The 24,081-nt window shown below is 62.5% G+C and overlaps 1 protein-coding gene across 6 annotated transcripts in view; it reads right to left on the bottom strand.

Moving 5' to 3' along the window:
• TLCD4 (TLC domain containing 4) overlaps positions 1-24,081 on the bottom strand; it is a 42,372-nt gene that overhangs the window by 13,450 nt on the left and 4,841 nt on the right. For 2 of the 6 annotated variants that reach the window (XM_059674959.1, XM_059674958.1), the window contains exon 2: positions 20,936-21,127. In XM_059674959.1, the coding sequence (XP_059530942.1) occupies positions 20,936-20,963 (28 nt within the window). In that variant the 5' untranslated portion in view covers positions 20,964-21,127. Of the gene's footprint in view, positions 1-9,287; positions 9,635-10,658; positions 10,768-18,017; positions 18,201-20,935; positions 21,128-24,081 lie in introns of those variants that run through there. The other 4 variants (XM_059674962.1, XM_059674963.1, XM_059674960.1 and 1 more) reach the window with 4 other exon arrangements.

A 24,081-nucleotide genomic window follows, 5' to 3' on the forward strand; every position in this document is an offset into this window, starting at 1 on the left:
CACGCCGGGAACCAGGCGGCATGACCCAGCTGGTGAGCTGTTGGCGCGCTGACCCGTCTTTCAAACACGCCATTAAGGAGTCATCGTTCCTTAAAAAGCTGCTTTGGATTAAGAGTGCGTCCTACTGGGCAGTGGTGTTTCCCGCAGGCACTCCCGCTCACTGGGAGGTGGGGTGTGTGTTGCGTCCCCTTTGCAAACATGCTGCGTGGAAACGGACAGCGCCACAGCCACGCGCCGGCTGCCACGGAAGGCGGGACAGACACGTCGAATGAAACCCTCCTCCCAGCTTTGCCTCCGAGCCGGGAGGTTAGATTCCCCGGGAAAGCCAGGCTCCTCGGAGGACGCCATCACCCTGTCCGTTCACTGAGTCGGGGGAACGTCAAGAAACGTCAAGAAACATCAAGATGGATACAACCAGACGATGCTCATGACTCAGAGAGACGGAGGCCTTGGGAGTTTGGTCGTTGTTAAGCCCCGGAGCGCACAGCAAAGGCAGGGAAGTGAGGCCGCATTCACACACCGTGGCTCACAGCACAGTCGCACATTTTATTTACTTGATAAACGTTGCTTCCTAGCTTCTCACCCCACAGAAAACTTGTATAAAAGCGTCTTTGTTTTCAAACCCTCTGAGCTCCGAGGACAGCCGCTGGGTGCCGGACAGACCAGGCGCCGGGAGCCGGGAGACCACAGCCACCGGAAGTCACACACACAGAACCGGACACGCTCGTGGGGAAGGGGTCGGACGCCTGCAGGATCCGAGAGCCCGTCGCTAAGAAAGTGAACATTTCAAACACAGCGCCTGCCCCGCGCCCCAGGAGGTGCCCTCCCTGCAAATGAGGGCCCTGGACTGAGGCCCAGTGGGACCCGGCGACCGGGCACCTGTCACCTGGGGGCCCGGGGAGGGAAGGGGTTCTGCGGCCACCCGCCCCGACGCCCGCGGCCCTGTCCTCGCTGGAGGGGCACAGAGGAGCCTCTTGGCTGGGACAGGCCTGGCTTCCCGCCAACACTGCAAAATCAAGGAAAACCTGGACAGGGCAAGGCTTTCCCAAATGTGTTTTGTTCTTTTTTTTAAGGAATCACTGGGACGCCTGCCAAGCAGCCCGGGAAGCCAGAACCTAAGGAGTCAGAGGCCTTCTCGCCTCCACACCGTCCGTCCGAGAAGCCCCAGGACGCAGGGACGTGTCTGAGGAACGCCCTGCCGGCCGCCTCTTCTCTCTCGTCCGCCTGCTCGCCACACGAACCAGAGGCAGTGGCGAGAGGGACCGAGGGACTGAGAACAGCTGAGCACGTCTCTGTGTCCTGTCGACTTTGCAGGACAAATTCCACTCGGCTGGAGAGAGACCTGGCGTCAGATCCTGGTCCCAGGCCTCAGAGCGGCGTGGGCTCCGGAGGCCCGCGTGCAGCTGGTCCCGTGATCAGTGAGATGGTCAGTGCCCCGGGCCAGCTGTCACCGGCATAAATCTCAGAGCGGCCGTGAACGTCTGCAACAGGACAGCGCCCCTGCCACCACCTCAGGTGCGGTCCCCGTCTCCCCCAGGGGTCGGGGTGGCCCTGCGCCTGCTGATGGATAGCCCCCGGGGAAGCGAGGCTGGGAGGGTTCTGGGCCCAGGTGGGCCCGAAAGACCTTCAGCACCTGCCTCTCGCTCCTGGGGCGCTGCCCAGGAGACCGCCAACTGTCTGGTCTATGGGAGGACGCAAGGCCACGCGGAGAGCCGGCTGTCCAGCTGACAGGTGACACTGCCAGCTCCCAGCGCTGCTGACAGGCCATCGGGACTGTCCGGCCAGCTGACTGGCCAGCTGGAGGCAGCTCGAGGGAGCCCAGGACCAGCTGAGCAACTGCCCGCCACCCACAGAGGCAGGAGGAAGAATCAGCCATTGTCCTGAGCCACTGGGTTTTGGGGGCGGTTTGTTATTGAGCAAGAGATCAAAACAACCGTCAGCAGAGGACAGCGCTTGCTATCACACCCTTTCCTCGCCCAGAAACGCGCCCCTCTCCAGGCAGCCAGTCTCGGACGGACGGACAGTCTGAGCCAGGGGACCGCTCCTCCCTGCCTGACCTGTGGCCTAAGGCCCGCAGCTCGCCTCCACCTGGGACCTGATGGGGAGTCGGCGGCTCTGACGTGGCTCCTCGCCTGACCTCCTCGCAGGCGGCGGCCACTGCCCCACACTGTCTGCCTGCACAGGCACTGCCCAGGCGGGCTTCCGACCGCACGGTCTGCCCATGCACTTGGGACCTCTGCCCGATTCGGTGCCGGGCTGGACACCATCGCATAGCCGGTATCTGCTGCAAGCCTCGTGCTCCAGCTCGGGGGAGGGCTCCACAGGGCCTGAGCGTGGCCTCGGACGTGACGACACGGGTCAGCCGGGCCGTGTTCCCGAGGCAAGACGCCGACAGATGCGATCACGGGCACGCGGCCCCACATGGCTCAGTCTCCCCGGCTTCCTGCCATTGGGACGAGCTGCCCAACTGGAAGGTCCCACGTCCTGCTCACACGTCCACCACCTATTAGCACGTCCGCTCTGACCTTCCACCTGGGACCCACATGGGGCGAGTCCCTGTTCTCTGCGTGGACCAAGGGCGAGGGCTTTCTGATTTTGCTTTTTCTTTATTCAAAAAAATATGTCTATTGATGTCAGAGAGGAAGGGAGAGGGAGAGAGAGACATCAATGATGAGAGGGGAACGTCCTAGATCAGCTGCCTCCAGCATGCCCCCTACTGATTGAGCCCGCAACCCGGGCCTGTGCCCTGACCGGGAATTGAACCGTGACCTCCTGGTTCACAGGTCGATGCTCAACCCCCGAGCCAGGCTGGGCGGCAGGTTTTCTGTTTGTAAAGGACAATATTCTGTCGTCGTTATAGTTCCAACGCAGCGACACCCCTAAAGCACCCCCATGTCTCGGCGGGTGCACTGCGAGCCCAGGCTCACAGAGAGCCTCTGGAGGCACGTCCCCCCCTGCCCCCCGCCCCCCGCCCCCCAGAGGCATCAGGAACGGCCCTGGGTGCTGCTGTCATCCGTCAGGCATCCCGTTAGGTCCTTGTGAAGCTATTTCTGGATTAAACCCGTGAACCTGATCCTCGGCCCAGTCCACTTTTCGCTGAGAGGCGGACACCTGGCCAGCACTGGGGAGCAGGTGGGAAGCGGCCGCAGAAGCAAGGGCACAGGTTCCCCGGCTCGACACGGGGTGGGGGTTCGGGGGGGGGATGCAGCCACGCACAGGCAGTGCCTTCTTCTTTTTTTAAATATATTTTTATTGATTTCAGAGAGGGGGAGAGAGAGAAAAACATCAATGATGAGAGAGAGTCATGGATCGGCTGCCTCCTGCACGCCCCATACTAGGGACCAAGCCCACAACCCGGTCCTGTGCCCTGACCAGGAATCAAACCCGGGACCCTTCAGTCCGCAGGCCAACGCTCTATCCACTGAGCCACACCGGCTAGAGCTGGGCAGTGCCTTCTTGATGACCATCCAGGGGCAGTTCTCTCGCCTCCTAGAATCAGGACTGCGGCTTCTCCTCCTAGTCTCGGTCCCCTCGAGGCCCGTGTGGCCGCCGGCCTCCTCCCGCCGGGGCGGGCAGGTTGTGGCCAGGCGTCGGAGGCAGCGGCGCACACTAGCCGACCCCGCCGCCTCCTGCTTCCCTTGGACACACCGTCCCCTTCCTCCCCTGCACTCACTCCGGCCTCAGTCTCCTCTGCACACCGTCCCGGGTTGGTTCTGGAGCAAGGCCAGGCGTGAGTCACCCTGAAGCCCCTGCTCCGGACGGGTCCCCGACACGAGCGGGGCTGCACGCGGCCCACGCTGACATCCCTCTGGTGCCTCGCTCTGTGCTTACAGCTGAACACACATTTGGGGAATTAAATGGCCAAAGATGCAAATTTTAATAGCGCTATGTTCCCCGAACAGTAACACAAGCAGCACGCTCTTTTCTCTTTTACCCTCCAAGCAAGGGTGCGTGGCCGGGGGCTCCCGCGGCTGCCGAAGAAGCGGTGACAAGGACGTGATCAAATATACGGGCAGGGCCACCCTACCACAGGCGTGAGGGCGTCGACATGCACAGGACCATACGGGAGAGGGCCCCTCGCTCCAGATACTGTCTGGGGGGGGGGGGGGGGAAGGGAGCAGGCAGCGAGATGCTAACCGTTTACAGCACCTCACGGGGCACGTCTTGGCGCCTAGAGAGAAAGACGGGAAGGGCTCTGCCCGCGAGGCTGGTGCCCCGTTGTGTCTGGGGGTGAGAACTGGGGAGGGGGCCGTGGGGCAGGAGCAGGCGCGGACCCTCGGGCCGCGAGGACGGGCTGCTCGCAGTGTGTCCCATAGTGAGCAAGTCTCCCTTTTGTGATTAAAAAAACGCTAAAGGGAAGTTTGACAGACATGAGACCATCAGCATGTCGGGTCCTCAAACCGCCTAAAGCCCTGCCGGCTCGGCCGCGGAGCTGGGACCCCGATCCCGCTGCCCGGCCCCCCAGCCTCCCTGCTCCCTGGTCCTCCTGGACTCGGCAGACAAGGACTGCGGAGCTGGGACCCCGATCCCGCTGCCCGGCCCCCAGCCTCCCTGCTCCCTGGTCCTCCTGAGGTCGGGAGACAGGGACCGCGGAGCTGGGACCCCGATCCCGCTGCCCGGCCCCCCAGCCTCCCTGCTCCCTGGTCCTCCTGGACTCGGCAGACAAGGACCGCGGAGCTGGGACCCCGATCCCGCTGCCCGGCCCCCAGCCTCCCTGCTCCCTGGTCCTCCTGGGGTCGGCAGACAGGGACTGCGGAGCTGGGACCCCCGATCACGCTGCCCGGGCCGGGCCCCCCAGCCTCCCTGCTCCCTGGTCCTCTTGGAGTCGGCAGACAGGGACTGCGGAGCTGGGACCCCGATCACGCTGCCCGGGCTGGGCCCCCCAGCCTCCCTGCTCCCTGGTCCTCTTGGAGTCGGCAGACAGGGACTGCGGAGCTGGGACCCCCGATCACGCTGCCCGGGCTGGGCCCCCCAGCCTCCCTGCTCCCTGGTCCTCTTGGAGTCGGCAGACAGGGACTGCGGAGCTGGGACCCCGATCACGCTGCCCGGGCTGGGCCCCCCAGCCTCCCCCAGCCTCCCTGCTCCCTGGTCCTCTTGGAGTCGGCAGACAGGGACCGCGGAGCAGATCCGCTCGCTACACACGTGCGGGGTTTTAACACGTGAAGCGCCCCGTCAGTCCCCGGTGCCTGACACCACACTTTCCATCCGGAAGACAAAACAGGCTGGGCGCTGAGCGTGCTAACCACGGACCGGCCAGGGCTGCTCCGTCGGAGCACAGCTGTGTCTCTAAGTCCTCGGAACAGCATGTGACAGACGACAAGCACCGCGGTTCACGCTGTCCCACTGCCTCACCGGCTGAGAGCGAGACAACTGGCTGAGGGGACGGGTTCGGAGAACTGGGTCCCTAACGTGTAACACTTTGCAAAGACCATTGATTCATCATTTTTTCTAAATTTTTCATCAAATGAAAAGTCCTTCTCTCTCCTATTCCACCAAGGAAATCCGGACCAAACGGAGATGTTTTCTGTGCCTTCAGATTATACTTTGTAAAGGTTTTAAAGTCTCTTTGGAGAAAGCAAATTACATTAACTTGACAAGACAGTTCCTCCACGTCCAGCCGGCGGGGCTCAGTGGCTGAGCATCGACCTATGAACCTGGAGGTCACGGTTCAATTCCCGGCCAGGGCACAGGCCCGGGTTGCAGGCTCGATCCCCAGTGTGGGGCGCGCAGGAGGCAGCCGATCCATGATTCTCTCTCATCATGGATGTTTCTATCTCTCTCCTTCTCCCGTCCTCTCTGAAATCAACAGAAACATATTTTAAATAACAAAATAAAATTGAGATCAAACCCAGTGGGTAAACCCACCATGTCGTTACGTCCAGGGCGGCCAGAGCAGGACACAGTGGACACCACTGGGCCCGGCCAGGCGCCAGGCCAGCCTCCCGAGGACTCGACAGCAGCTCCGCTGAGAAGTCGAGGCAGGGGGTCCGGGAGGCCCCCACGACGTCGCATGTGGGCAGGAGCCGGGGTAACCGAGCAACCGGGGGGGGGGGGGGGGGGCAGCACGTGCGCGTCCTGTCTTCCTGCGGCTCCGCGGGAGCCGGGCTGACGGTGATAACGGGAAACCTGAGGCCTGCGGGGACGCGGCCATTGATCCGGTCCAGCTGCAGAGGCTGCGAGGCGCTCACTCGGCGATGCTGGCGCCGCCTCACCCGTTTCTCCAAAAAGCTTTTTTGGCAGCCCCGAAGCCAGGAGTGACGGCTCCATTTGCTGTCAGTCCTGGACGAGAGCCTGAGGCAGTCCGGTCGCCGCCCTCTCAGGAGCCGCGATGAGGACCCTGCCCCAGTCCGGTGAGCCAGCAGCCAGCTTCCCAGTGTCTGGTCAGCGAAAGGCCTTTGGAAGCCGCACTCTGCCTCAGCTTCCCACGAACTCCTCGGAGCGAGACGGGGGCCGGCCGCCCCCACCCTGCTCCAGCCCTCGGTCCGGCCGACAGCCTCGCTCAGCGCCGGGTGGGCGGCTCTGCTGTCTGACCGGCTGCTCTGGGACCTGCTCTCCAGCGAGAGGTGCTCCCTGCACACGGCCCCTTGGCTTCGAGGCGGGGAGAACGGGCGGGAAGTCCCCTTTCCCATCCGCCTGGCCAGTGGCCTTTCAGGACTGTGGGTCCTGCCCCCCAACACAAGATGAGACCCACCGATGGGTGGGTGCAGGCAGCTCCCCATGCTCCCCCGTGCCCCCAGCGGCTCCCCACAACCCCTACTCCCATCCCCTGGGCACACGGCTTCGGAGACTGGGCTGTGGCCGCCGGCCGGTGGTGAGCTTTTCCGAGCCCAGAACAGAAACGGACCAGGGTGCGACCGGAGGCAGGCGCGGCCTGTTCTCACCCGCAGGCGCTGTGTGCGCCCTGGTCTCCGCATCGAAACGCACTGCTCTGTGTTGTTCTCCAAAGCCGCCTGCCCCGCTGGTCCCCTGTGCACAGCACACCCTTCCCCGCGGCCCGGGCTCTGACCCGCTCCAGGCCTGGCCTCTCCCAGGGACTCAGAGCCCCCCCCCACGGCCTGCTCCCTGCACAGACCAAGGCTCTGGGGAACACGCTTGGGCCCCTCCCAGGTCCTGGAAGGGTGAGCACACGGCCTCCCAACCAGCACCTCCGGCAGGACCGGCCTCCTGGGAGCTGCCTCTCGCTTCCGTCCAGAACAAACACGGCGAAGCCACTCAGAAATGCCGCTGGCCTTACGAAACTCCCTCCCTCGGGATGCGACGCCCCCGGGGGCACACCTGGTGCCTGACGCCCGGTGGCCACTCCTGGTCCACAGTCCTGTCTCCTCTCTCGGGGAGATGGGCAAGAGGGTGGGCACAGCCAGGTGGCCGGCGCCGGCGGCCTCGCTCTCCCAGGGCCAGCACGGCTGTCCAGCACGGCTTCGCCCCCCGCCCTGCCCTCCCTTGTCCAATGCCACGGTCCCCACCCAGACCCCGAGTGCATCCTCCCCCTGGACAGAAGGACGTTCCGCGTCCCCCTGTAGCCTTCTCCGCTGACTTTCCTCGGCGGCTGAGAGTCCAGTGAAATGAATCCCGTCTGTAGGGGGGGACAGTCATCTGAGAAGAGGGGGCGGAGACGCTGAGGTCTGAGGTTTCTTAGGGAGCCAGCTGCTCGGCTCCCGCCCTCCAGGGGTGGTGGCTTGGGGGTGCGGGTGGGGGGACAACACTGGGCTCCTCTGGAGACTCAGCAGGGGCAGGGGGGCAGGGCTAGGGCTGCGGGGCAGCTGGGCGAGGACTGAAGGGCAGGGCGCACAGGGTGCCAGCTCCACGCAGCCGGGGCTCCTGCCGCCCGGCACCTGGTCACTGGGACGCCGCCCTCCGTCCCCTCCCAGGTCCCGCTTGCTCCTCCCCACGCTTCGCTGGGCCCCCACGCTCTGGTCCAGCTCTGGGGCAGCCCGCTCCGAGGCCTCTGCTCACCTGGGGAACAGGGGGGATCCCTCGTGGAAGGAGATCCCAGAAACGAGGAGAGAGCAGCCCACCCTCCATCCACACCCGGGCTCAGAGGCCCCGCTTCTCCGGAGTTTGCTATAAAGTCTCGGCCCCGTGACCACGGCCACGCCTGGGCAGCTGGCCGGCTTTTGTTAAAAAGAGCCACCATTCGGCCCTGGCCAGTTTGGCCCAGTGGACAGAGCATCAGACTGGACTGAAGGGTCCCGGGTTCGATTCCGGTCAAGGGCATGGACTTCGGTTGCAGGCTCCTTCCTGGCCGGGGCCCTGCTCAGGGCGTGTGCAGGAGGCAACCAATAGATGTGCCTCTCACGTGGATGTTTCTCTCTCTTTCCCTCTCCTCCACTCTCTAAAAATATCCTCAGGTGAGGATTCAGAGAAAGAGCCCCCTGGCTAGGCGAGAGCAGCGGGGAGGAGGAGCACCTGTGACTGACGAGCAGGGGGAGCCGCCTCCAGGCGGGGAGCAGGGGGAGCAGGTGGCAGGGCAGGAGGGGCGCCAGGAGGAGAGGTGGCCCAGGGCTGCTGGGCGGAACCGGCACAGCACAGAGCGCCCATGCGCCGCCCGCCCGGATGCCAACGCACTGGCCGCTCCTGTCTCCGAGGGGCAGGCATACACTCCCCGTGGGCACCCTGACAAGACAAACGGGGAGTTCTCTATTGGGCACAGCGCCTCTGAAAGAGAAGTGGGGTTCCCTCCTCCCGGCCAGCTGCTGGGGGGGAGGGGGGAGCTCACTCTGACCCTTGCCCGCTGCCGTATCACTTACGCGCGCCCAGGACCCAGGGTCCCAGCTCCGTGTGGGGCCGGGGAGCCGGTGAAGTGGCAGCGCCCCCCTCCCCAGCGCTCCGCACCCACACACTTCCACAGGCAAACGTGCGCCCATGGGCGCGGGTGTGCTCGGCCAGGACCACGGCGCACCCGACCCTTCCGTGAACTTGGGTGGCCCCGTCCCTGGGCCGCGGGAAAGGCGGGTGTCGGATCCCATTTCCCGGCTGGGTAAACCGAGGCCCTCGCTTGGTGGAACCGACCTGCCCGGGCGCAATGGCAGCGCCGTAAACAGAACCCAAACAGAACCCGTGTCAGCCCCTCTGCACCAGGCTCTTCAGACTCTAAACGGGACCCACCTCCGCGTCGCCAGAGTCCAAGCAGTTTCTTGTGTTATAATGGGGGGGGGGCTGGAGGGGACACGCACCCACTTGACGCGCCTGCGCCAGCCTCCCGCGCGGCTCTCCCTGATGAGACCCAGAGCGCGAGCGGGACGCGGAGACGCGGGGACGCGGGGGGGGGGGGAGAAGGGGGGACCCACCTGCGGGGCCCGCGGGCCACGATGCTGCGCACCTGCCGGACCCGCTGCCCCGCGCTCAGGACGCCCGGTCTCCGGAGCCCTGACCCCCCCGTCCCCCCGCAAACTCGTCACCTGTGCCACGTCCGGAGCCCCTCCGAGTGCGCGCGGCCGCGCGAGGCGCCTGGTGCTCGGCCGGCCCGGAGGCTGGCCCCCGCCTGGGCCGAGAGACGCTGGCGGGCGGGGCGGGCGGGGCGGGGCGGGAGTCCCCGGGCAGCGGCCTGGAGTGCGGGTCGGGTTCCCGCAGCGCCGCTCCTTAAAGGCGCCGCGGCCGCGCGCCCCGCTCCTCGCGGCTGCGACCCGGCCCGAGTGGGCGGGGCCGACCTTCGCGGCTGGGACCCAGGCCGAGCGGGGCTGCGAGCCGCCGCACCCACGCGGGGAGGAGGACCGGGCGGGCGGCGCCAGGCTGTCCGAAGAGTCACCGACCCTGCCCGGGCCGCCTGCAGCGGGCAGTACCTGGGCGCCACGTCGCCAAAATCCCGCTCAGGTTGGGAGTTTACATTCGCCTTCAGTGCCCAGATTCTGCCCAGACGAAGCGCAGGGTTTCGTCATCACAAAGCAGAGAGCAGCCAGTCATTGATACAACTTGGGGCTCTGGCCTGGGGCCCAGGTGGTGTAGACCCGGCGGGGGGCGGGGGGCAGGGGCCGGGGGACAGGGGCGCGGGCGCCACCCCCGCGGTCTCTCCTCGAGGCAGACACCCTGGAGCGCGCTCTCCCCCAGTCCCGGAGGCGGTGGGCATTGGGGTGCCAGCTCGGAATTCCAAGCTGCCGGGGCAGGAAGTTTGCCATTCAAGTCGCTCTCCTGACCTGCGAAATGCGCGCTCAGACACTCCAGCGTCTGGCTCAACAGATGGGGCTGCTTTGAATAAAGCAAAACAAGGAAGAGGCGCTCAGGCTGCGCGGGTCGCCGACACATTACAAACCCTGCTTGCAGGAGGCTAGGTCTGCTGGTTAATGAACCGTCAACACCGGCCGGAGCAGGACAGCGAGTCCCAGGACATGTCTACGGATGCGGCTGATCGTTTTACCTCCACACACAGACCTGCCCACAGACACACCCACTTTCACTAACGGCCTCGCTGGGCCCAGGTTCTTCCTCTGTGAAGTGGGGGTGCGGATGCAGTTACTCTGCAGACGGGGAAAGGGCCGGCGCTCAGCAGGGAGGCCTCCCAGCGCGAGGCCCTGTTCTCCCAGAGCTTCTCCGGGCGGGCGGCAGGGCCCCGTGTCCTTGGACCAAGACCTGTCCCGGCCCTGGCCGGTTTGGCTCAGTGGATAAAGCATCTCTAGACTCTGAAATCAATAATAATTTTTTAAAAATTAAAAACACACACACACCTGTCCCATCAGAGGTGTTCACTGTGGTCTGGCCCACACCTGCCTTAGGCACGCGGGCAGCCGCTGCATCGCCCTCCCGCCTGCGACCTGCACGGAGGGGTCAGCTCTGACCTCGGGACTCCGCCTCCTCCAGACTCGCCCTGCTTCTCCCGCAGGACAGCTGTTCTGCTCTCCCCGATTGCACCGTCCTTATCTGTGCTCTGCACATCCTCCCACACCCACCGCAGCGGGCAAGGCCAAACACTCCCACAGAAGCCCAGCCAACTCTCCGACCCGCTCCGCTCCTCCGGCTGGGCCGCTAGAAACGCATCGCCGGGTCCTGCGATTACAGAGCACGTGCATGACTGCACCAAGGAACGTGGGCAGGCCTGCCAGGCCCGGACGGAACTCGGGAAATAGGAGTTGAATCTTGAAACTTGTAAAGTCATCGGAACTCAATGACCTCAGGAAGTAGAAGAATATATCCACTGCCTTTTCCCCTCGATACTGTAAGGCAGCTTAATTTCTTTCAAAGTATCCCTTTCAATATTCACGTTTTTAAATCTTTAATTATTCTTAACTTCCTTCTGACCAATACTCCCCGATTTAAATGGGGATATCACAGTGAACTGCACTTGAAAAATGTGTTTTTGTTCTTGAAAACAGTTCAAAGAAACAGGTCACAGAAAATGAAATTACCCATCCACACTTAAAAAGAGGGAAAAAATACAAAAATTCTTTTGAGGCAAGTTCCTCTGATAAATGTGTGTTTCCACAAATTCCTGAACTTCTCAGCAGAGCCAGTGGTTGGGACCCAGAGACCCAGCGCCGCCTCTTCCTGGAACAGCAGGACAGTGAGAGCGGCCGTGCTCCGGGAGCTGCCTCGGTTCTCATCTTGGTGACGATGGCACCAAAATGACCTGGGCGTGTTGGTAAAAAAGGGCAGTTTGGTAAAAAATGTGTAACCCCAAGCAGTAGCTTCAGTGTAGCAAGCATGTTTGAGTATTTAAAAGTACTGTCATTTGTTTTTCAGAGTTTTCCAAATAAGAAACTATATTAACAGTGGTTTATCTCTGGGCGGGTAAGATTCTATGTCTTCTGGGTTCTTTTTGCTTATCTTATGTGATTTTTTCCTATAATATATTATAAACTAGAGGCCCGGTGCACAAAATTCATGCACAGGGGTGGGGGGGGTGGTGTCCCTCAGCCCAGCCTGCACCCTCTCCAATCCAAGACCTCTGGCTCCTAACCACTCATCTGCCTGCCTGCCTGCCTGCCTGATCGCCCCAAACCACCTCTGCCTGCCTGCCTGATGCCTCTAACTGCTCTCCCCTGCCAGCCTGGTCACCTCTAACTGCCTCTGCCTGCCAGCCTGATCACCCCTAACCTCTCTACCTGCCTGCCTGGTCACCACCTCTGCCTCGGCACCCACCACTGTGGCTTTGTCCGAAAGGGTGTCTGGTCTAATTAGCATATTACCCTTTTATTAGCATAGATTATTTAAAAGTTATGATTAACCTAAGTCATTATAAAGTAATGTAAATTATAAAAATATAGATGATTTTTATTTTAAACTTGACCTTAGCCAAAAGGCTGAGAAGCAATAAATTTTTAGTTTTAATTAAAGGAATACATATAAGTAAAAAATTCAAATGGGCATATGAACTATCCTAAAAATAGCTAAAAAGAAAAAAATAGATGGCATTATTTTTTTTCACATACAAACATCTTATCTCCCTTCTATGTCCCAGTCGAACTGGTCTCCCGAAGCCACTAGACTATAGTTCATGCAGTCGAGTTACTATCCTCACCTGCTGTGACGCCAGGCCCTCCGCTCTGCAGTGCCTGCCGCCCACTCTCTGTGGGAGGTGAGCCGCATCAAGAATGACACCTTTCTGTATATAGAAGACGCACATGCTGCCTTCGGATCTCCCACCTAAAGCCCTAGTTGTTTGCACGTCAGTAAAAATAAAACATTTTTGGCCCTGGCCGGTCTGGCTCAGTACGTACAGCGTCAAGCCTGCAGACTGAAGGGTCCCGGGTTGATTCCAGTCAAGGGCACATACTCCCGGCTGCAGGCTCCCAGCCCGTCGGGCGCATTTGAGAGGTTACCAATTGATCATCGATGTTGCTCTCTCTGTGTCTCTCCCGCTCCCTTCTACTCTCTCTAAAAATCAATGGGAAAAATATCCTTGGGTGAGGATTGAAAAATAAAAATAAAACATTTTTGCCCTCCAATAGGTAACAAGTTTTGAAAAATTACCATCTCTTTTCAAAATAATTGTTATATTTGGCAATATGCAATACACAGAAATGAACAATGCATACGTGACAAACAGCAGGCCATTCTGAGCGCCTGATGCAGCCCCGCCATGTCCAGCTCTGTCCCGCCCGGGGCCAGCACCGGCCCTTTTCCAGCCTCCCTGGTGGGCACTCCACCCGCCCGCCAGCCACAGTCCCAGTTATCAGATCGACTGCTCAGGTATCGCGGTGCCTGGGTTCAAGTGACCCATGTCTTATTAACAAGGGTCTCATTCCCCTCCCTTCTCCCCTCACGTAGGCTGTGCACCACCTCACACCGTCGCAAGAAGGGTGAGTCCAGAACCGTGAGGCATTTTGAAAGAGCGATCACATTCCCATCACTTTCATTACGGCCTGTCATATTATTGTTATAACTGTTCTTAGTATTATTGTTGTTGCTCTCCCACTGTGCCTAATTTATAAATTAAACTTTACCATAGGCTTGTACATACAGGAAAACACGTCGTATTTACAGGGTTCGGCACTATCTGTGGTTTCAGGTATCTGCTGGGGTTTAATGTACCCCCGCCCTGGATAAAGGGGGGCTGCTATAGAACCAAGGTCCCAAAGCAGGCCTCCTAAGTAATCCAGGGTGTCGTAGGTCTGCCCTTCTTTGGGTGTAATGACCGTGACCACAATAAAACCAGGCTTTACCTTGGGAAATCCACATAAAAATGCAGGATAGACTGACATCCCTGTGATGGCGCCATCACCCCGAGCCCAGAACTCACCCTCCCACTACTTCCCAGAGGACAGTGATCTCCGAGAATTCCCCGCTTCCCCAACTTCCCCGGGATGACAGAGTCCTGAGGAGCTGACTGGCTGCCCCCCCCCCCCGCCCCGCCCTGCGTCCCCCTCGCCTCCCTCCACGGGGTGAGTCCCTGCTGCTTCCACTCCTGGGAGTGCCGCCGCCTGACCAGTTCTTTCAAGGAAACGCAGCTGGAGGCCTCGTCCCGCCCCGCCCCGCCCTCCGCCCCAGTTTCCCAGGGAGCCCTGTGTCCGGGATCCCTGCACCTGACCCGCGGGGGATGCTCCGCCTTAACTCTGACCTCCACCTTGTGCAACTGGCCTGTGTTCCACCCACTCCAGCTGGCGGCCTCGCCCGTTTGCCAGGACGGAACCTGCCCCCTTTCTCCAGCCCACAGAGGTGCAGCTGAGGTCAAGGCCACTTCCACTGAAATGCTCTTTCTTGAGCTCCAACACCGGGACCCGACCACTCCAGTGTGTTCCCAGGTTCCTGAAACGCAATCAGACTGAACTCACTGCCTCCACGCACCCTCTTCCTCCTCTTTCTCCGTTACGGGGTCACCCAGCCCCCCACCCGGCAGCCTCCATCCCCTGCACGCCTCCCGCCCCCTTCGCCCTCGGCGCCCAGTGGAGACGGAATCCTGCCCATCCCACTCCCAGAGGCCGTTCCTCCTCCCCCGCCCCGTCCACTCCCAGGTTCAGGCCCACCGACCTCCTTCAGCCTCCGAAGTCTCTCCAGCACATTCAGTCCTGACACAACCTGCAGGATGCTCACCGCCTTCCACCTCCCCCGGCTCGGCACCGCGTGTCTCGCACGCCACCGCCCCGGTCAGCGCTCATCGGCCACCGCCCGGGTCAGCGCTCATCGGCCACCGCCCCGGTCAGCGCTCATCGGCCACCGCCCCGGTCAGCGCTCATCGGCCACCGCCCGGGTCAGCGCTCATCGGTCAGCGCTCATAGGCCACCGCCCCGGTCAGCGCTCATCGGTCAGCGCTCAGGAGAGGATCTGAGGAGAGACTCCGAGGCCTGGGTCTCAGCTCCTCCTGGTCACTGACGGCCTCCCTCCAGCCTCACGGTGCTGAGGGGCCTCCTAACCTGCGGCACCTGCCCCTCCTCCGCCGCCCGGCACACGGCACACGGCACACGGCACACGCATGCCTTCTGGCTCAGACCCCCCTTCCCGCCGTTCCCACGCTCCCTCTCACACTCCGCTCTCCGGAGCCAGCTGGGCCCCGCCCCTCCCGCTTCTGCTCCAGCTGCTCCCAGCCTGGATGTCTTTCCTGCACACGTTTCCCCGTCAAAAGGCCCCGAATGCCCTAACTGGTTTGGCTCAGTGGGTAGAGCGTAAGCCTGCGGACTGAAGGGTCCCGGGTTCGATTCCGGTCAAGGGCATGTACCTTGGTTGCGGGCACATCCCCAGTAGGGGGTGTACAGGAGGCAGCTGATCGATGTTTGTTTCTAACTCTATCCCTCTCCCTTCTTCTCTGTAAAAAATCAATAAAATGTATTTTTTTTTTAAAAAGCACCCCTGGTTGTAAGGCCCAGTTCTCCCTATGAGTGACAGCTCTCTCTCCTTTGACGCTGAGTTTGCGGCTTGCTTTGTGCAAGTCTTTTATTTCTACTAAAAAGCTCGCACCAGGCCCTGGCCGGTGTGGTTCAGTGGATAGAGCATCGCCCGCGGACTCAACTCCGGTCAAGGGCACATGCCCAGGTTGTGGACTCGATCCCCAGTAGGGGGCGTGCAGGAGGTAGCCGATCCATGATTCTCTCTCATCATTGATGTTTCTATCTCTCTCTCCCTCGCCCTTCTTCTCTGAAATCAATAAAAATCTTTTAAAAATAAAATAATAAGTAGCCACCATGATCTTATCTGATGGAGAGGAGAGTCCCAGAGGCTTAGGGAAACCAACCAGCCCCCAAACGACACACCAGCCAGGGGCTCAGCCGCGATGCGCCTTCCCAGCATGGGGAGGGGGGGGCGTGGGGGAGCGTGGGGAGCGTGGGGGGGCGTGGGGGAGCGTGGGGAGCGTGGGGGAGCGTGGGGAGCGTGGGGGGGCGTGGGGAGCGTGGGGAGCGTGGGGGGGCGTGGGGGAGCGTGGCGAGCATGGCGAGCCCCCGGGAACCGGAAACACTCCGAACTCAATATGCATTTGTGGGAACAGGAACAGAAGTCGAGGCCACTGAGCAGGCGGGGATGTGAAAGCACATGGTGCCAAGGCAAACAGTGGCACCTGCCCCGAGGCCGGAGAGGACAATGAAGGGTTTGGCAAGAGAAGGAGATCAAAGGGTAGGAAGTGGTGGCGGGGCCGGCCTTGCTGAGATCAAGAGCCGGAGTGAGGCGACCTGCCACTGCGCGGCCTGAGCCTTCTCGCGTGAAACAGGGATAATGACCGGCCGCGAGGCTGCAAGGAGGGCCCGGCTGCCTGGGCAGTGTCCAGTACGGGTGGCGGCGTGAGCCGTGCGCTGCGATGCCTGTTGTAACACAGACACACTGGGCCTGGCTGAGTCCTCCTGACGGAGGCCCGGGCTCTCACCGGGGCTGCCAGTCCGACGCAGTAGACTGACCTGCATGAAAACAGCCAATCCCAGCCCCTAGCTGGTGTGGCTCAATGGACAGAGCGTCGGCCTGCGGACTGAAGGGTCCCAGGTTCAATTCCAGTCAAGGGCACGTCCCTTGGTTGCAGGCTCCTCCCCGGCCCAGGGCCCTCATCGGGGCGTGTACAGGAGGCAACCAATCGATGTGTTGCTCTCACGTGGGTGCTTCTCTGTCTCTCCCTCTCCCTCCCACTCTCTCTCTAAGAATCAGTGGGGAAAAACCCTCGGGTGAGGATCAATAAAACAAGGAAAACAGCCAGTCCCCGGACCACAGAAGCAGGTCTCGGACGGTGTGAGGTGAAGGGTTCCGTTGACCACACGTTTCTGTGTCCCCCCTCTGCACTAACACTGCAGCACACGCCTAACCCTGCAGCACACGGCTAACCCTGAGGCACACACCTAACCCTGCGGCACACGGCTAACCCTGCGGCACACCGCTAACCCTGCGGCACACGGCTAACCCTGCGGCACACCGCTAACCCTGCGGCACACGCCTAACCCTGAGGCACACGCCTAACCCTGCAGCACATGGCTAACCCTACGGCACACGCCTAACCCTTCAGTACACGCCTAACCCTGCGGCACACGCCTAACCCTGCGGCACACGGCTAACCCTGCGGCACACGGCTAACCCTGCGGCACACCGCTAACCCTGCGGCACACGCCTAACCCTGCGGCACACGGCTAACCCTGTGGCACACGCCTAACCCTGCGGCACACGGCTAACCCTGAAGCACACGCCTAACCCTGTGGCACACACCTGACCCTGCAGTACACGCACATGCATGCAAGTCGCCGAGACACGCTCTCCTTTCCTGAGGACCTTCCTTGTCTACACGCCTCCTCTCCCTGTAGCCTCACCCCCTCGGGCTGACGCTGGCCCTGCCCTGTGGCCATGACCGTGGCCCCCCCGCCCCCCCTCCCCTGCCCTGTGGCCGTGACCGTGGCCCCCCCTCCCCCCCTGCCCTGCCCTGTGGCCGTGACCGTGGCCCCCCCCCTCCCCTGCCCTGTGGCCGTGACCGTGGCCCCCCCTCCCCCCCTGCCCTGCCCTGTGGCCGTGACCGTGGCCCCCCTCCCCCCTCCCCCCTCCTCCTGCCCTTGGACCACCTCCTTTCCTGGCCCCGGCCTCTGGGGAACCCGATGACCTTGTCTGATCCAAACTCACCCGCAGGACCCCACCCGGTTCCAGCACCCGCCGCCCGACAGCCGGTTCTAGAACTCTCCTCGGAGGACAGAGCCTGCAGCGTTATGAGCAGACGGTGTGCCTGAGAGCAGGGTCGGCAAGAAACGGGCGGTGAGAGAGCCGGCTGCACATGAGCAGTTCTCCTGCAGGCGTTGGGGGGGGGGGGGGTGAAGAGGAGAGAGGGAAGGGACAAGAGGCAGAGCACCTGGATAGCACACCTCCATACTGTTAAATTTATAAAATATTTTTATTGATTTCAGAGAGGAAGGGGGAGAGAGAGAGAAAGATCAATGATGAGAGAGAGTCATGGATCGGCTGCCTCCTGCACGCCCCACCCTGGGGATCAAGCCCACAACCCGGGCATGTGCCCTGACCGGGAATGACCTGTGACCTCCTGGATCCTAGGTCGACGCTCGACCCCTGAGCCCCGCCAGGCAAGCCCTCCATACGGTTTAAATGGTACAACTCCCCTCGTGTCGTCCAAAGCTTCAGCCAGCCTCTGCTCCCCAACCCTCCCACATACACCCCGAGGGTGAGGGTGAGGCTGTACATACGAGAGGAGGCCAGGGATCTGGAGTCGGGAGGATCAACCGGAAGTGGGGGGTCAGGCAGCAGAGGGGAGACAGCACCCCCAGGACGAGGACGCAGCCAGAACCCCAGCCCCCCGCACAGCGCCCCGGAATGCCCAGCTCGGCTGCGACGCCGGCGGGACCCTGAGGAGGCGGCCGTGGCTGCGGTTGTGTAATGGGGCTTGGGAAACAGACTCCTCTGGTTAAACACAAGCGCGTGATCCCACCCACACCTGCGTCACGGTGCTCCCGGCTCCTGCCTTCGACGGCACCAGCTCCCAACGCGCTCCCCTCGCCCGCGGCCACGCACGGCTCCCGCCCACCGTTCCCCGCAGGCCCCCGGGGGCGCCTCAGCCCTGTGGGCCAGCGGCCGCTGCAGTGGAGGGGCCCGGCTGGGTCCCAGGAAAACTTCAGGCACAAACGCAGCGCTGGCCGCCTGCTGTCCACGCGACAGCCTCTGTCTGAACGCCTCTCCCTGTCTGAACACTGGAGCGGCTTCCCACTGGCCCGGGGGCGACATGAAATTCCTTACGAGAGGACAGGCTGCGCCCACAGCCTCCTCTCCAGCGTGTCTGGCTCCTCGCTCAGTTTTCAGCATCACTTCACTCCTTTAAGTCCCTGGTTCTCTCTTCCTCCCAGGCGTTCGCATGGGCCGGTGTGGCTCAGTGGTTGCGCATCGACCTCTGAACCAGGAGGTCAGAGTTCCATTCCCAGTCAGGGCACAGGCCGGGGTTGCGGGCTCGATCCCCAGGGTGGGGCGTGCGGGAGGCAGCCGGTCCATGATGCTCTCTCATCATTGATGTTTCTCTCTCTCCCTCTCCCTTCCTCTCGGAAATCAATAAAAGCCTCTGTCAGGAAGTCGCTCGAACAGCGTTTCGGACGTTGCTGCTGCTGCGGGCAGAGAAGATGCAGGAAGCGCAGGATGGATACCCAGACCTGCTCCTGCGCGTTCCCTCCGCCCCGGCTCCCGTCCCTCGCTCCCTGCCCGACCCTCACACATGGTGCCCTTGGCCTTGGGGCCGTCCTGCCCGTAGTGGGCGTGCTCCAGGCTCCCGGTGCCAGGCCGGGGACTTCCTCACCGGGTCTCCCTCACGCCTGCAGTGAGGTCAGGCAAGATGGCCCCTCCTTACTGACCCCCGCCACGGCGGATGGAATTGAGACCTAAAGAGGTCAAGTGACTCGGAAGGAACAGCGAAGGGCGGGCTGGGACCAAAGGCTGACCTCAGTGGCTCCGGGACCCTGTCCCGTCTGCCTCTGCGCACGGTTCCGTCCAGGCCCACCCGGTCCTCCTGCCAGGCTCCTGGGCCTCCCGGGCAGGCGGCCGAACCGAGGGACCCGGACACCTGAGACCCTCACCCTCTGGAGTCCGCCCCTAAGAGGGAAGGCTCACCACTCAGGTGGGCGGAGGCACTGCCTACAGAGGGGAGGCCCACGGTGGCACCTCCTGGGCGAGAGGCGGCTGAGTCCTTCTGCAGGGAGGAGTGAGGCCACCCCGGAGAGGCAGGAGGGCAGGAGGGGAGGGAGGGAGGGAGGGAGGGAGGGAGGAGAATGGGGCAAGGGGCATCGGGCCCAGGGGAGGGTCTCCTACGAGGCCTGAGCCTAAAGGGCCCTCTGGTTGGCTTCTCGGGCCCTTGCAGATGGTTCTGGAGAGCCAGGCGGTGGTGGCTGCCCGGAAGGCTGCCTGCGGCGGACGTGGGGGGGGGGGGGGGAGCAGCCTCCCGGCCCCTGGAGCCGAAAGCCGTCAGGGAAGGGTCTGCTTGCATTGGTAGGAACAAGCCAGGCGGCAGGAACTCAGCCGCTCAGACACCCAGGCACCCTTGGGCGGCGAAGAGGAGGGGACCCAGTGTCCGCCGGACGGTGTCATCCTACGCACGGCCTGTGTCCCTCAGCCCCTGGCCCTGCAGGGCTGGGGCCACGCCGCCTCCTGCACTGAGGGTCCCCCTGTGCCCGGCTGCAGGGTCAGGGCCGGGGGACCAGCCGTCAGCATCTGAGACGGAGCTTTGCTCTGCGCCCCAGAAGCCGTCGGTCCCACGAAGCAGCCGCTGGCAGAGGAGCGGCCGGGCGTGGAAAAGCACCGGCCCGGGAGGAAGGAGCGGCCGGCCGTGCGGAGCCAGCGGGCGGGCGGGGGAGGTTGCATTGATCTCCTCGGACTTTAATGGGGAGCCTGGAGCTTATGGGCTCGGGATAAAGACACAAGGAGAGTCGGCGGCGAACGCCTCAGGAAAGAGAGGCCAAGCTGGAGGAGGGAGCCGACCACAGAAGGCCGTGTGGGTTCCCAGCACCTTTTCAGGCAGGGACGCTGCGATCCTCCCACGTGTCGGAGGCGGACGCCCATGCCGTTCCCTGGGAAAATGTGAACCGGGCGTTTCAAAGAGGTGCCTTTCCCAGGTCGGCCTTTGGCTCCCTCCCACTCGGTCGGGGTCAGCACAGGGCCCACGGGGGTCAGAGGCGGAGACGGGGCTGCTAAGGGCGGCTGCGTCGCCTGAGACTTCTGGCAGAAGTGTCTGTTGGGAAGTTAACAAATGGAGGAGGGACGCCCGGCCGGCAGGGCTCAGTGGCTGAGCGTCGACCTAGGAACCAGGAGGCCAGGGTTCGATTCCCAGTCAGGGCACAGGCCCTGTTTGTGGGCTGATCCCCAGTGGGGGGCGTGCGGGAGGCAGCCGGTCCATGACTCTCTCTCATCACTGACGTTTCTATCCCCCTCCCTCTCCCTTCCTCTCTGACATCAATAAAAATATATTTTAAAATAGAAACAAACCAACCGAGGAGGACCACCGACGGACAGAGGGCACCCACGTTGGCGAAAGAGGAGCCGGATGTTACGGAGACGCTGAGAGGACGGCCCGCTGCCCGAGGGCACCCACCTGCCCTTACACACGACTCCCCGGGGCGTCGACACTGACCTGGCAGGGGCACATCTGCGCGCTCCATCGGCCTCACCCCTCGTTCTCGCTGTGCTTTCCGCCCGAGGTACCTTCTTCCCTGAGTAACATCCCCGGGTCCTCGAAGCCACGCGAGGGCCGCAGCGTCCACGGGGCGTCCGGTCACAGCGCCCGCGGGGCGGGGTCCACGCGGCAGAGCCTGGGCCTCCTCACCTGCGGGGGGGGGGGGGTGGGCAGGAGAGGTCGCTGAGAAAGGGCACCGACGCCTCCCGGGAGGCGGGGGCTGCCTCGCACGTGGGTGCCGCGGGTTTGCCGGGGGCTTGCGTCACACGAAGCCAAGGGGGATGTCTGGGCATCCTGTCCTGGCCACAATGTGTGCGCTTCTTCCTCTTTTTTTAATTACACTTTTATTGACCTCCTGGCTCTTAAGTCAGTGCCCAACCACTGAGCCACCAGCCAGGCGACGATCCGTGTGAGTCCGTGGAGGACAGAGAGCTCTGTGGCCGCAGGAGAGGATTTGAGAACCAGAACGAAAAGGGGCAGAGGTGCCTGCCATGAGGAAGAAACTCGGGCTGGGCCGCGCTGCCGGGTGGGGCTTGGGGGCAGGGCTGGCTGGGGGAGCAGAAGTCAAGCCCACAGCTTCCCGAGCCGGGCCGTGCTGGGCAGACGTGGAACTGCTCCTGATGCGTTCTAGGCCAGCGATGGCGAACCCTTTGAGCTCGGCGTGTCAGCATTTTGGAAAACCCTAACCTAACTCTGGTGCCGTGTCACATATAGAAATTTTTTGGTCTTTGCAACCATAGTAAAACAAAGACTTATATTTTTGATATTTATTTTATATATTTAAATGCCATTTAACACAGAAAAATCAACCAAAAAAATGAGCTCACGTGTCCCCTCTGCCACGCGTGTCACGGGTTCGCCATCACTGCGCTAGGTCTGAAGGGAAATGCAGCCACCGCCGTCACGGGGGTGGCCGCGGCGGGGCTGGCGTTAGGAACCAGGGTGACGGGGAATGGCATGGGCCACGATCGGCTGGGAACGTGCTTTAAGATGAGACTCTAACGTCCTGTCGAGTTCGAAGCTGATGAGGCCGGTGTGGCTCACAGGCCTGAGGCCAGGGCTTCGGGAACACGTCTGGAAGGGTGGGTCCGAGGCCACGGACACAGTGAGAGAGTTCGTGCCGGGCAATGTCCCCGTCGTTTATCGTGAGCAGGGCCTCAGTCAAGAGCAGCCGAGCCCTGGCCGGGCGGCTCGGTTGGTGGGGGCACCGTCCCATGCACCAAAAGGCTGCCGGTTCGAGTCCCGGTCGGGGCACATTCCTAGGTGGTGGGCTCGATCCCTGTGTCCAGGAGGCAACCGACTGATGATGTGTGTGCGTCTCTCTCTCTTTCCCTCTCTCTAGAGTCGGTGCAGCATGTCCTCGGGTGAGGACAGAAAAAGAGCAGCATACATGTCTGTAGAGACACACAGACACACGTCTGCCTGTACATCTAATCTGGTGCCCTTGTCGAACGCACTTGGAGAAAAAGCCAGAAAACAGAAAAGCTTTCTTGACCAGCGTGTGAAAAAGCCACTTTTCCAAAACCCTTTTCCTCCCGCTTGGCTTTAGCTTCGTAAGCGAGAAGTCAGCCCAGCGCCGCTCGCCCCGTCTCGCTTCCTGTGCACGTGCGGCCTGGCCGCCGCGTGAACGTCTGCGGACACCTCCGAGGGCGCAGGCAGGCGGGACAGGAGCGGGGCTGGGACCTGCCTCCCGTTGCTGGCCCGCGACCCCGAGCAATGACACGCCCTCCCCGACCCACGATGTCCTCGTTCACAGGGTGTGGTCTCTACGAGGCCGCCTCTCGGCTGCCGTCAGAACTGGTCACCCACGGCTGTCCCGGGGGCCTGCGCAGAGCGAGCTCCCCGTAAACGCCGACGCAGCATCAAACAACCGCCTGGCCTGCGGGGAAGCGCCCCAGAGTCCCGGGAAGGGGCTCGCCCGGGAAAACGCCGCGACTTAAACATCTGCTAGCACCTCTGACCAGGAGAGAAGTCTTGGCAGCCACTAGGGTGACCGTCTGTCCCCGCCTGCTGGCCCTGCAGACCCCCAGGCAGCCAGTGGACCCAGGGCCGCGACCTCCCTCCCAGCTCGCCCCTACCGTGTCCTCGGCCAGCTCAGCGCCGATCACGGAGGCCTCCCTGGCGCTCAGAGAAGAGCCTGGGTCGTCTTCACCCGCCCCTGGCTGCCCTTGTGAAGACGGAAGGCAGCCGGGCTCCGGCGGGAAGGGGCCAGCGGCCGGGTCCCCAGCGGCCCAGCCTCCGGGGCAGCCCATGCAGGCGGGTGGGTGCTTCCTCCAGGGGCCCTGCAGGAGCGTGCGGCTCCCACAGGCAGGCTCATTGTTAAGTCACTGCTGGGTGGTGGCTGTGGCTGCCTCGCCCTGCACCCAGGGCCGGCCCAGTGAGCGACCAGGGTGCCGGTGGGCCTGGGCGGAAACGGGTCGTCCCTATCACTTCAGTCCCCACGGACCTCCAGGTCGCCATTATCCTCCTAGTCCTGAGCTCTGTGGGTCCTTGTAAACCGCCCCCATCTGACCCACTCCCAGCCCTCACCACCCTTCAAACCCTCTCACGGCACCCTCAGGACCTCCCTACCCATGACTTCCGTACACCTCGCTCCTCCCTGCAGGCCTCAACTTTCTTGTCAGGAACACTGAACATTCTGCTCCAGCCTCAATCCACACAACCCAGGACTGCTCACAGGCCTGCTGCGCCACCCTGCTGCGTCTCTGCATCTACTGGCACCTCCTAGTGCCTGGTCACCCCCGTGACCCAGCTGCAAGCCGTCTGGTCACGCCGATTCCCCTACACAGGCAATGGCAGTGGCAAGGGAATGGGGCAATGGGGAACGCAAGGCCTCGAGCCTAGTGATCTGTAACATGCCTGGCATGGGTACTGCCTGGGTTGGTTTACTAAGCCACCTCGCACACACACCCTCCACAGCAATCCACACTCTCATCTGCCTACCTGCCCATCACCTCCCTCCCACCCTCCTCCAGCTTCCTCCTCTCCAAGAGGATGCCCCTTCTGCTCAGCACCCGCCCTCCGGCACAGTCCAGGTAAGACAGGTGAGCGGTCTGTCATCCTCCACCCGACCCCAGCCAGCTCCAGGCCACAGTCCGTGACGC

This window comes from Myotis daubentonii, chromosome 18 (genome assembly GCF_963259705.1).
Source record: "Myotis daubentonii chromosome 18, mMyoDau2.1, whole genome shotgun sequence".
In the NCBI taxonomy this organism is placed as follows: domain Eukaryota; kingdom Metazoa; phylum Chordata; class Mammalia; order Chiroptera; family Vespertilionidae; genus Myotis; species Myotis daubentonii.